The sequence below is a fragment of the Pelodiscus sinensis genome, chromosome 5 (genome assembly GCF_052426305.1).
Source record: "Pelodiscus sinensis isolate ZL-2025 chromosome 5, ASM5242630v1, whole genome shotgun sequence".
NCBI lineage: Eukaryota > Metazoa > Chordata > Testudines > Trionychidae > Pelodiscus > Pelodiscus sinensis.
Window position 1 is genome coordinate 47640868 of NC_143056.1, and position 12754 is coordinate 47653621.

Sequence of the window (12754 nt, forward strand, 5' to 3'; positions counted from 1 at the left end):
GCACTGTGGGATGTTTTCCCACATTGCTAGCTCCCCTGTCTATAGATAGTGCAAAGCAATGTGGCTATGAAATGTCAACTGTATGACCAGTTTTCACTTGTGCATGTCAACAAACCTTCCCAGTGTAGACATAGCCAATGTTTTTTTTTCTACATAGCGTAACTCTTCTTAATAGAGTTACCTAGACAGGGGTATCTTTTGTTCAAGTTTTACAGTTTTTACTCCACAGCTGAACATTACACTATCAGCTGAACTCAGCTCAATAGTGTCATATTATGCCTCCTCTCTCTGCCTACTGCCAAAATCTGTCATTTTATTTTAATGGAACTAAAAGGTGTGTTTGGCTCTGTACAAAACAAATGCAAATCTTTGCCTCTGAGGAGCCTGTAATCTTTAAAAAAAAAAAAAACCCACCCACTACTTTCTACCTCTAAAGCAAAGTATAATTTACTACCACCTCTTCTTTTAGTTTTCCTGCTTCCCACATCACTTTACCTTTCATCCTCTTAAAAATTCTGCTATTGATTATGTCAGTCTTTAAATTGTGTCTCTACTATTCACAAAACTGTTTCTAATCTTCATTTTCAAAACACCATCTACAACTCCACCTACATTTATTTTATCTTCCTTTTACCTATATCTCCAAAGTCATCCTCCAGAATCATTCATTGCAGCCTCCATTTCCTGAGCCTTGTATCATGCCCTCCTTAATCTTTTAACTTCTTACTTATCATTATGTCCTAGGAAGCTGTAATTTTCACTCATATTTATCCATTTTTTAGACTTCTGAAACTTGGACTTCAGTGTCTCAACATTATCAGAAAAATACATTGTCACATCATCTTGCATACCAAGTGCATGGAATTGTATACCTTTTAAAGACTGCCAACTTCTTGGAGTCATAATCATGTGTTTCTCCATGCACCAAGTATAATTATACTATTACTAGACATATCAAATAATGCTTTAGTAATGTACCAGAACAATATTATACCGAGTTTTAAATACTCTAGAATATGTGATTAAATCCCTTATTTTAAAAGATTAGTCAATGACTAGTAGAATTAAGTTTCCAAATGTCATCTAAATTTAGAATATTCTCTGTGCTTTCTCACTAATGTTATGCTTGTTTTTCCCTAAGCCTTCCCTTGTGTCCTCTCCATTCGCTCCAATTTGTTTGCTAAGCATGATTAGAACAGGCTTTTCCTCTTTTTTCAGTGTATGTTACTCTCACTGTTATGATTGCTACTCTGTAACAACTTCCTTCCTCTGTTTTTTCTACTTGGAGCCAATGCAATGGACAAATGTATTGAAACAAAGTCACAGAAGAAACCTGGCTGACACGTTCAAGAATTCAATTGCTTCTATTTTTGGAAATGGAAAACCAGATGGAATTTAAAACAGTCACTTCTGCAAATAGTATTTTGAAAACAGTGATCTTAATCTGGATTTTAAAGTCACAAAAGATGACTTACCAACTAGACTTACCAACCACAATTAAAACCAACTCTGTCTGCCAACAGCAGTAAGAATGTATATTTTTAAGCATTCTTTTGGAGATGAGCTATCTTTGTTTTTCCAAAGAGAGGCTATTAAAAGCTACTATCAGATAAGAGAATGTTATGGAAAAACTAATACACCAATTATGTACTCAACAAAACAAACGAAGGACAAATCTCCTAGATTTGAGAGAGTTTGTCTGTCTATCCATTTGTTCAAGAACTCCTCCTAAACAGTAAGAGCTAGGACCACCAGACTTGGTATGTAGCTTCCTCTTATTACGGCTTACAGAAAGGTAAGGATTTGGCTGTGCCAGGACAATGGAATGTGCCTGGAATGTGATAGTTTTTCATAACACAGAAAGGGAAGTGCTGCTAGCAGGGACAGTTATACTATGTAGTAACCATAGGGTAGCAGCAAGGGGCCAGAAATGGAGATAGTCTGGAGATATGGGCAGCAGGATAGCCTTGGGGAGCTGCCGCGTAGCGGTGCACCCCAACTAGCTTCTGCACCCCCCCCCATACACCTCCAGCCCTGAGCCCTGCACCGCACTCCTGCCCCAAGCCTCCCACAACCTCAATTCCTTGCCCTGATTCCTGCACTCCTCACATGCTCCTGCCCTGAAGGATCCAAGCAAGGTCAGGTAAGTCTTCTAGTACTTGCATATGCATAGTCAGACAAGATATAGTCATCTGCAAAAAGCAAAACAAAACAAAACCAATTTTTGAAATATTAACATTTTATAGTTATGCTTGGTCTGCCTATTCAGAGATTTCACTGTATTTACTAAAAATCACCAGAAGTCATGGATTTTGTAATCACGCTCATTCTGATATCGTAGGTTGAACACAGATATGCTGAACATATAACTGTATAAAGTCTCCCTAAAGAAAAGTTGTAAATTGTGTTACTGATATTCACATGGCAAGAATGTGCAAGTCAGTTAAAACTTCCTAACTATATTAAAATATATGATTGCTTGAGCAGACAATGTAAGGGGGAACATGTGATAAGTAGGCTATACAAAATATTGCACAGACAAGAACACCAGAAAAAGGATATCTGATATGACAACGGGTTTCTTTTTATCTGGACTAAATGGATCCTTTCTTTTTTTCCTGGACTGTAGTTCATCATTCCATAACTCTGGAAAAAAAAAACCATCAGAATGCTATAGTTAGATGGACACATGTATTACTCATGAATTTGATGTTTAACTCTTTTACAGTAAAAAAACATAGTCTAAAAAGCATGGATCTGAAAATGTGACCTATAACAGTTTGTGAGAAGAATGGCAATTGCCATATTTTAATGTACTATATTGTGTAGACCTTTATTTTACCTATCCACCAAAATTAATAGATTCTCCTCATAGCACAGTGATTCCCAAACTTAGGGTCGCAGGACATGCAGCACTGGGATGACAGCAGAGGTGAAAGTCTCTGGCAAGAGTTGGTTTGGGCACGTCATTCTACAGGAGACAGGCAGGCAATTTAAAGGGGACAGCTGGGGGCATGCTGTAGGGGAAGTATGCACACTCCCAGCTAGGCTACTGGGAGAAGCTGGCAACAGCTCCCATCTGGCCATGTGCCCAGCCCCATTCCTGACAAGGGGTGATGCGTGGAAACAGTCCCTGTCCAGCCAGGCTGCGGCTGCTGCAGCACAGCCCCGGCTCCGTACTGCCACGTGAAGGACTGGCAGTGGCATCTTCACTCCTGCCAAAGTGGCTTAGCCCCAGCCTTGTTTCTTTTGAGGGGAAGGGGACAGAGGGCAGAACTGGGTCTTTGCTTGGCTGGGGTTAAAGCAGCCCTGCCTCAATCCTGGGGCAGGACCTGTGGCCTGTCCCCATCTGCTGCAGGAAGGACTGGCAGCAGTCCCATCTGGCCCTGGCAGCCTGGTCCCAGTCTCAGTCCTGCATGGTGGTGGTAGGAAGGGAGATGGAATTGGCTGCAGTGGCCCAGTCTGGAACAGGTAGGTTAATCCAGCCCGCGTACCACACTCTCTCCCCCATACATCCCAACCCCCTGCCCTGAATCCCTCACACCCAATCCAGACTCCTGCACCCTCCACCCCTCTGCCTTGAACCCCTTGCACTCCACCTTACATTTATATTTCTTACAGGTACTGCTGTATTGCAAACAAAAATTTAGTTCCTTTCACCCATGGTCAGCAGGCAAAGCTCTGCGGAGGGGTGAGGGGAATTCCCCAGCAGCCACGCAGGGAGCTCTGCAGGGCAGGGGAGTCACGGGAGAGTTCGTGTGGAGAAGGGAGAGAGAGACTTTAAAAAGATATTATTGGGTCACAGGCATAAATGATTTTTCCCAACTGGGGGTCTCACAAAAAAAAAAAAAAAAAAAAAAAAAAACACCCCACACACACACACACACACACACACACACCCACCCACCCACCCCCTGGAAAACTACTGCTATAGCAGACAAGGTATAGTGACATCTTCTCTGACACCAGATTGTATTTACTTTAAGTTCACTAAGGCTAGAATAAAGTTGAAAATACAATTAACAGCATTTCAGTATGATGCAAGGCTCTATGGATGCAATACATGTACATAATTGACCCACAGCTAGCTACAAAATGAGAGATATGGCAATTTTCTGCAATACCCTTAAAAAGCTATATTGAATCAAATTTAAGTATTTTTTGGTCCACTGTATTAAAAGGCAAAGATTATGGATTATTATAGACTCCAGGATTGCATGCAACTTCTCCTGGGGCAGGGGAGGTGAGATGGGAGGTGAGATGGGATGTGACCCATGGCATGTTATGAACTTTAAAAGGACTATGGCAAGCAGTATGCCAGACAAGAATGAACTTTCAGGACAAACCATATCAAGTGTTTTCTCTAGAGATCAGTACAATTTCTCCTCTGCAGTTATGCAAAAATCCAGAATATTGAAATTACACCCTGAAAAGGGAACCATTGTCTACTAATTACTTCTTCCCATAACCTGAAGATCGAAAGTCCAATCTATATAAAGGGAAATTCATGGATGTGCTTGTTCTGAACTAAGTTTATAAAATTGTAACCACGGAAAAACATCTTTGTGAGGTATGAAGGATTGACTCCTACCATAGTCCTAGCTAGAGATGGGGGAAGATGTCTGGTAAGCTTGTTGGCATTTGTTTGAATTCTTTTCTGTAATACAGTCAGGAGGGAGAGAGATATTGGTCTCTGCCCAAGAGACATGATAGCTGAAGAACCTAGAGTAGGTGCTCTTAATGGCTCATGGTGGGACATTACTAGTGCACTTGCCTGAACTATGACACCAGGTAATTAAAAATCTTTCTTTCAAATCCTATTTACCTGAGGTAATATCAATGCTATGTCTGTCTTCTTCTAATCTTCTGATCTTCTCTTCTAGTTCACTTTGTACAGTATCATACAACAAGAGCTTCTCACTCTGAAACAAAGGCAAATAATTATAAACGATGCATGAATGCATACATTTTTATTAACTAAATGCACTTAACTCATTTAAAACTCAGGTGCCGCATAATAAAAGTAGCTTTTGAAACATTTTGCAACCCTGATGAAGCATAAGCCACATTTTGCACCTGATTCTGAGTCCCTCATTCATCTGCTTTTTCAATGTAAGGTTCTGAGTTTACACTTAATTCCAGATAATTCATGTGGATATAAGATATACAGATATAAAAGAAGCATGTATGCGCTGAAGATCTGAGTTGGACCATGACAGGAAGGAGATGTAAAGCAAGCTTCTAGATCTCCAAAAGAATGTTCTCTAATTGGACATTATCTCCCCTCATGACAGTCTGATGAAAGACTCAAGATGAGAAAATGATAGACCCATCACTCATGCTCTTCTCAAGATATGGAGTAGATCTAAAGCGAAGAGGGAACATTGTGCACTATTGATTTGGTCAGGATAGCAATGAATAAACCTGAATGAATGGTAGTTCTTACCAAATTGAAGGGGGTTTGAGTGTGGGTCAAAAACACAGATCACGTGCATTGATCAAGACATGCCCACTCACTTCTTCAGACCTATAAAGTCATGCCCAGGGACACAAGAAATACCAGACTGGGATAGAGGACCCAGGGAGGAGGGGAAATGAAGCTCCCTGTTCCCCAATTTGTACAGAAACATTACTGGCTGTTCTTCCCCAGCCAGGGAACATGCACCTGGCCAGTGCCTGCTGGAGTTGGAGAGACATTTCTCACCTGGCCCCAACCTGCTGCACTGAGAGAAGGCTGGAGTAGCCCTCTCTTCCTGGGACACCCTGTATACTGAAACCCTCATGATAAGCCCAGCCATTTTAATTAAAATATACAAACTGAGTTAAGGTCCCAAGGAATGTTGGGTAAATCTTCTAATAGTACATATTTGATGCAGTATCTATGAACTGCTTAAACAGAACAATGAAAGTTTTTAAACCATTTTATACAGTATCTGAAATCCCAGAACTGTGCAAGTCATTTTACATTAAATGAGTTTGGGACTTGGGGTGATGTACTTTTATTGTCTCTTCATTTACAGGGATGTCTCCTAAAGGATGACAAATATATATGCATATTTGGAGGATTTGGGATTTTTTTTATTTCAATTGCAACCAATATTTTATCCCAGGAGTCATTAATGAAGAGAAAAAACATTCATTAGTTGTGTTCTCTTTTATCTACAATAGCACCCGAGACAGTTCAAGTTGGCTGAGAAATTATATGGAAATCAATCAGTTTCTTCAGTTGCATCTAAAATTTCACTAGTTTCTCTCTTCTGTAATATAAAGCCTTGGATGCCTGATTTGATTTGTGAGAATATATCAGATTCCCCATTGTCAAAAATAACCAAAAGTAAAGAAAAACAGATGAACCAGAAAAAAAAATATTAAGGAAATACCAGAAAAGATGCATGCTCAAGTCCTTATTAAGAACAATAGCCAAGATGTATATAAAATCTTTTAGATAAGGATAATCAAGATGTATTTACTAACACTTTCAAATATAAAAAACACCTTTAATTCTAAACGAAGGTTAAATGTGCATGAACTTAAGTCAGTTCTACAAATTTCTATTGTATCTTTCATATCAGTGAATGAAAGAGGCTAATGACTTATGTCTGTAATATTAATAACCAGTACATTTGAGCTCCTGTCAGTGGAGGCAGAGTAGCACACTTTTAAAAACATCCACTTGCCCCTATGTGGCCATGCCTGGTGTGGGTCTGATCCAGCTTTCTGGAAAGGCAAGAGTCACCATCCCTCCAGAACCACCCCTCATCAACCCCACTTATCCTGACTGCCCCACACACAACCCAGCATCCCTGACATACATCCTATTCACTGCAGCTCCACCAGCTAGTTCCCTCACCCCAACATCCTACTCCTCCAATATCTCCCCATTCCTGCCACAGCACAACATCTGCCATTCATCCCCACTCATCCTGTAGCCTTCTCCCAACTGCCTCCCACCCATTTCATAACCTGCCGGCATCCTCCCAGCCACTGACCAGAGCCCTCCTAGCTCAGTGCTCTGCTCTCACCCTGAGCTCGGGAGGCTCTTCCCAATCCCAGCAGCTCTGCTTACTATCATCATCCACTCTATACCTGAGGCCAAATTTGAGTGATGAGAAGCTCTGCAACCCTGTGCACCACACTGTAACACTATCCACCCAAATCCAGTGACTGGGGCTCCACGTAAGCACACCGAGTGCACATGAGTTAATCCAGGCCTGTCCTAAAAGAATTCAAAGACAGGCTTTCAGGGGTGGCAAAGACACTGAAGGGGATTACATTTGGGAACTGTTTTCAGTGGGTCTGTAATTCTTGTGATTTAAGAGAGGAGACTGAGATTTCTTTGCTAAGCTTGTGTTTTACTGGCATGTTGTCGCTGAAAAGTATAACAAGGAAACAAACTCCTACAGGTGTTTGTAGGGAGAGTAAACAAAGACTTATCTAACAACTAGAGGTTCAGGAGGGCTAACTCACTTGTCTGGAGTGTAAGAAACTAAATTGCAAGGTCCCATTGCTCAAGAATGGTGTCAGACATGAGATCTACACCTCGGGAGTATGCTTCAGAAATCTAGAACTAGAAGTAGTGATCAGCCACTATCCGGACCTGGGGTCTTAGAAGTACATGGAATTCATCACAGCAGACTTATCTATTCAGACAGAGACTAGATCAGGTTGTGACAATTAATATCTGAGCAAAAGGGTAATAGTATCAAAATATGAGGCTCCATATTAGTTCAGACATTTCAAGTACTATATGCATTAACAAGAATAAATTGGCTTTTAAGGATTAACAGATGTAATTGTTCTACAACTTTGTCTATGCACATACTTTTTTAAAAATCTACTGCTAAAATGATCAGAGATTCTACTGAAACAGAGAGGTCTATTTCTGCATAATGACCATATATGGGGTATATAAGAGACTCCCAAAATGATCAAAGATCTTTTCAATATTAGATGGGTCCTATTAATGACATTAGCATTATCTTGTTTATGTAAACCAGACACCTAACTGAGGTCTCATTTCCTAGTTGTTAACGATCTATTTATTCTGAAATGCTAAAGAAAGTTACATCAAACTATTAAAGTTACAATAACAATACAAACTTAAAGTGTACCAATCTTGTAAACTGTTACATATCCATTAAGGATTAATTTGATTAGCCACCAGTTTAAACAAGCTGATAATACCTCACAGTGTTGGCGAGAAGCTTGAATTTCGCATTCATATTTGTTCTTTACAGACTCTAAACAGAGCTCTCTATAGATACCTGTAACCAGACAAATTATAGCATTATTACTTATATAAAATAGGAGGAACTGATTTCAGAATTAACTGTTATGATCATTATTGCTAGTCCTAAGGTAATGTAAATGTGCAAAAACAATACTATTTTACATACTGACACAGTTCAGACAGTACACAGAGTATAAAAATGTGTATGGAAAAATAATTGGCTGAATTCAAGAGACTGCAGAAATAACTGTCTTCAATTTGTTCACTTCTGTATTTATGAAGACTAAAAGTTTAGCATGCTAGCAATATAAGTGGAAAAGAAACTAATTTACCCCATAAAATTCTGCCAGTGCAACACAAGATAGATTTACTATGTTACAGGTTGGCCACCTCTGGCTGAGATACTTCCTGTATTGGAGGAAGACCAATCCAAGCAGATTTTTATATGTATTACACACACACACACACACACACACACACACACACACACGTCTGTGCATATAGTGCCTAGCATAATGGGGCCCCAACCTAGGTGACGTCTAAGTGCTACTGAAGAATTATGTTTAATGGTAATAAATGGGAGATTTGTTACTGTATTATTGTTAAATTAACAGAAGATGGAAAAATGTATTCAGCCAACATCAGTAGTTCTTGAGTATTACTGTCTGTTTCTTGACAACATCTTAAAAGACCACCAGACAAGGGCCCCCAAACACAAACCGCTACAACTGCCAATCTTGTGATATTGGCCAATGATGAAATGAGCATAGAATGTTATGAAGGCCAAAAGTATAACTGGGTTAAAAATATTAGATAAATTCGTGGTGGGATTGGATATAGTCCATCAATGGATACTAGCCAAAATGATCAGGGACATAACACCATGCTTGGGGTGTCCTTAAACCTCTGACTGCCAGAAGTGGAACTGGATGACAGAGAATGGATCACTCCACACACTTCTTTGCTCTGTTCATTTCCTCTGAAGCATCTGGCAAACAGTTGGAAGACAGGATACTGGGCTAACTGGACCAATGATCCGACCCAATATGGCCATTATTCTGTTCACCTATTTAACCTAGGAGGAAAAGTTTATTGCTTGAAAAGCATGAGAACTGAAGTGCTCTTCCATTTTTACTGGTGGTCCATCTTGTATCTCTTTTCTAAATTGGATAACTTGAACCTCATGAACCATCACTTGCCATTTAAAAAAATAGATATCTGAATTCTCAGTAAAAAGAAGTTACTCACCTCCATGTAGTAACGATGGTTCTTCAAGGTGTGTCCTCGTGGGTGCTCCATGTCTGGTGTCAGGCTGGTCCTGGCGCTGCGAATCAGAGCTTGCCAGAGCTGTATTCGGCCAGACTGCGCATGCACGAGCCGGTTTCGCGCCTTTTATGTGTCGCACGCGGACCGGCGCCCGCCAGTTTCCTCTCAACCGCCCGTCAGCAAGACAGAAAAAAACAGACGAGATTCCATAGCGGGGAGAAGGGCGGGTCGGGGAGCACCCACCTTGAAGAACCATCGTTACTGCACGGAGATGAGTAACTTCTTTTTCTTCTTCGGGTAGTCCCCGTGGGTGCTCCACGTCTGGTGACTCCGGAGCAGTGATCTGAGTTAGACGTGGGCTGCGGAATCACGATTTTGGTGGCTAGGAAGTACCGCTAGAGCCACAGCTGAATCAGAAGCTAGGTGCTGCACGATTGCATAGTGCCTTGAGAATGTGGTATTGGAAGACCAGGTGGTTGCCCGGCAGATGTCGCGTAGAGGGACTCCCCTAATGAACGCTGCAGACGTCGCCACTGCTCGCATAGAATGGGCCCTTGAGAGCGGCTTCTCGCGAATGGTGTAACACATGGTAATACAAGAGACAACGAGTTTGGAAATGCGCTGGGCAGAGAGGGTTTAGTCCTTGGAGCGCCCTGATGTCAAAATAATAAGGCGATCCGTTTTCCGGATATCGCGGGTTCTATCTATATAGAATGCCAGCGCCCGACAAATGTCCAGAGTATACAGGACAGCGTCTCACTGAGACACTGGAGGCTTCGGATAGAAGCATGGCAGAACGATTGGCTCGTTAATATGAAACTCTGTGCAGACCTTAGGTAGGAAAGCCGGATAAGATCTCAAGGTCACTGAGTCCTTACTGAAGACTGCATGGGGGGGAGGGGATGCCATTAGTGCTGCCAGCTCGCTGACCCTACGTGCTGATGTTATAGCAAAGAGGAAGCATAGGCCAGGGTACCGTTGCCAAGGGTATGTCAAAGCATCCAAAATGTGGTCTAGGTTCCATGCGGGTGGTGGGGGCCTGCGAGGTGGGTTAAGGTTAGTGAGGCCTTTGAGAAATCTTGTCACCATGGGGTAAGAAAAGACCGACCTGCCTTCTACTGGGCCGTGAAAGGACGCAATTGCTGCTACATGGACTCTGAGTGATGATATAGAGAGCCCGGCAACCTGTAACTGGAGGATATAGACCAACAGGACATGCAGTGGTGAGAGAAGAGGGTTTAAGGCCCTTTGGGGCACACCAACGGGTGAACCTAGACCATTTGGACAGGTTTTCCTGGTAGAGTCTTTCCTGCTATGCAGCAATACACGTTTCACCTGGTCCAAGCAAAGACTCTCGGACATGCTGAACCATCTATCATCCATGCCGCTGGATGTAGAGTATCCAACTTCGGGTGAAGAAGGTCCCCATTCTGCTGCATCAGGAAGTCCGGTAGATGTGGGAAGCAGTATGGTGGTCACGTGGACAGCTGCAAGAGAGTTGAGTACCATGGCTGTCTGGGCCAGGCCGGAGCTATGAGCAAGACTCTCGCCTTGTCCATGAGGACCTTCTCGAGCACCCTGGGAATGAGCACAACATGGGAGAATGCATATAACAGTGATGTTCCCCAGTGCAGGAGAAAGGCATCTCCCAGAGAATGGGTGCCTGCTCCTGCTCTGGAACAGTATTCTGCGCATTTCCTGTTGGCCCGAGTGGCGAAGAGATCTATCATAGGATGGCCCCAGCGACGGAAGAGAGGCAGGAGGACGTCTGTACTGATCACCCACTCGTGATCGAGATGAAAGTATCTGCTCAATGCATCCATGATGGTGTTGTTCACACTGGGTAAGTATGATGCGACTATAATGATGTCGTTTTGAATGCACCACCTCCATAAGTAGACTGCCTCTGCGCAGAGGGACCGGGACCAGGAGCCTCTTTGTCTGTTCACATAATACATCGTGATGATGTCGGTGAGAATTCTGGTTGTCGTGCCTCTTATATGCATCCTGAATTGTCTGCAGGCATGGAACACCGCTCGCAACTCGAGAAGGTTGATATGCAACATCCGTTCCAATGCGGACCAGCAGCCCTGAGCTGTTTCCGTGCCGATGTAGGCACCCCATCCCACAAGAGAAGCATCTGTGGTTATCTCCTTTGATGGCTGCACCGCATGGAAGGGGACTCCTGACAACATATTGCTGGGGTTGGCCCACCAATGGAGGGACTCCTTTACACGTGCAGGTAGAGCCACAAGTTTTCGGGTGCTGTGTGTGACGGGGTTGTACACCGTGTTCAACCAATGCTGCAGGCACCACAAATACAACCTTGCGTGGCGCACAATGATCGTAGTGGCCACCATATGACCTAGGAGCTGCAGATATACCCGTACCGGGAGAGCTGGAGCTTGTAGGACTGTGCCTATTAAGTCCTTTATGACTTGGAAGCGCTTGGCCGGAAGATGAACTCACTCAGAGAGAGTCGAGTCGGGCTCCTATGAAAGTTAGAGTTTGCGTCGGTTGCGGACGCAATTTTTGCATGTTTACAATGAGGCCAAGGGAATCTAATAGATCCCGTGTCGCGGCTACCATACAATGTGTCTCCGACTGCGTGTGACCCTTGATGAAGCAGTTGTCGAGATAGGGGAAAACTGAGACCCCTGTTTTGCGTAAATGGGCGGCCACCACTGCTAGTGTCTTTGAGAACACTCTCGGGGCCGAAACCAAGCCAAAAAGGGAGCACTTTGTATTGGAAGTGCTTGTCTCTCACTACGAACCGAAGAAAACATCTGTACGCTATGTGCATCGTGATATGGAAGTATGCGTCCTGTAAATCTAGGACTGCAAACCAGTCCCCCTTGTTTAGTGCTGGTATGATCTTGGCCAGCGTGGTCATCTTGAAGCGCTGCTTTTGAATGTAGCGATTGAGGCCTCTCAGATCGAGGATAGGCCTCCACACCCCGGACTTCTTGGGGACTAGGAAATACCTGGAGTAGAAGCCTCTCCCCCGGAATTCTGCAGGTACTCGTTCTATGGCCCCGATCTGCAGAAGGTGGCAGGCCTCCTGTTGAAGAGCGGCCCTGTGAGATGGGTCCCTGAAAAGGGACGGGGTGTGTGGAGTAGTGGGGGGGACTGAGGTAAAGAGGATCGTGAGGCCTGATATTACTTCCAGGACCTATTGGTCCGAGGTAATGCTGGCCCATTGATGATGATATGGCCTCAGCCGATGGTAGAAGAGGCTAGTGGCAGGCTTTTGTGTGA

General features: G+C 43.2%; 1 protein-coding gene across 2 annotated transcripts in view; it reads right to left on the bottom strand.

Annotated features, from left to right (window-relative positions):
- The window catches only part of BRMS1L (BRMS1 like transcriptional repressor), a 66220-nt gene that overhangs the window by 18456 nt on the left and 35010 nt on the right, over window positions 1–12754 (bottom strand). For both annotated transcript variants that reach the window (XM_006117696.4, XM_075926925.2), the window contains 3 exons: window positions 8185–8264; window positions 4826–4922; window positions 2563–2646 (listed from right to left, as the gene is read on the bottom strand). In XM_006117696.4, the coding sequence (XP_006117758.1) occupies window positions 2563–2646; window positions 4826–4922; window positions 8185–8264 (261 nt within the window). The remainder of the gene's footprint in view (window positions 1–2562; window positions 2647–4825; window positions 4923–8184; window positions 8265–12754) is intronic.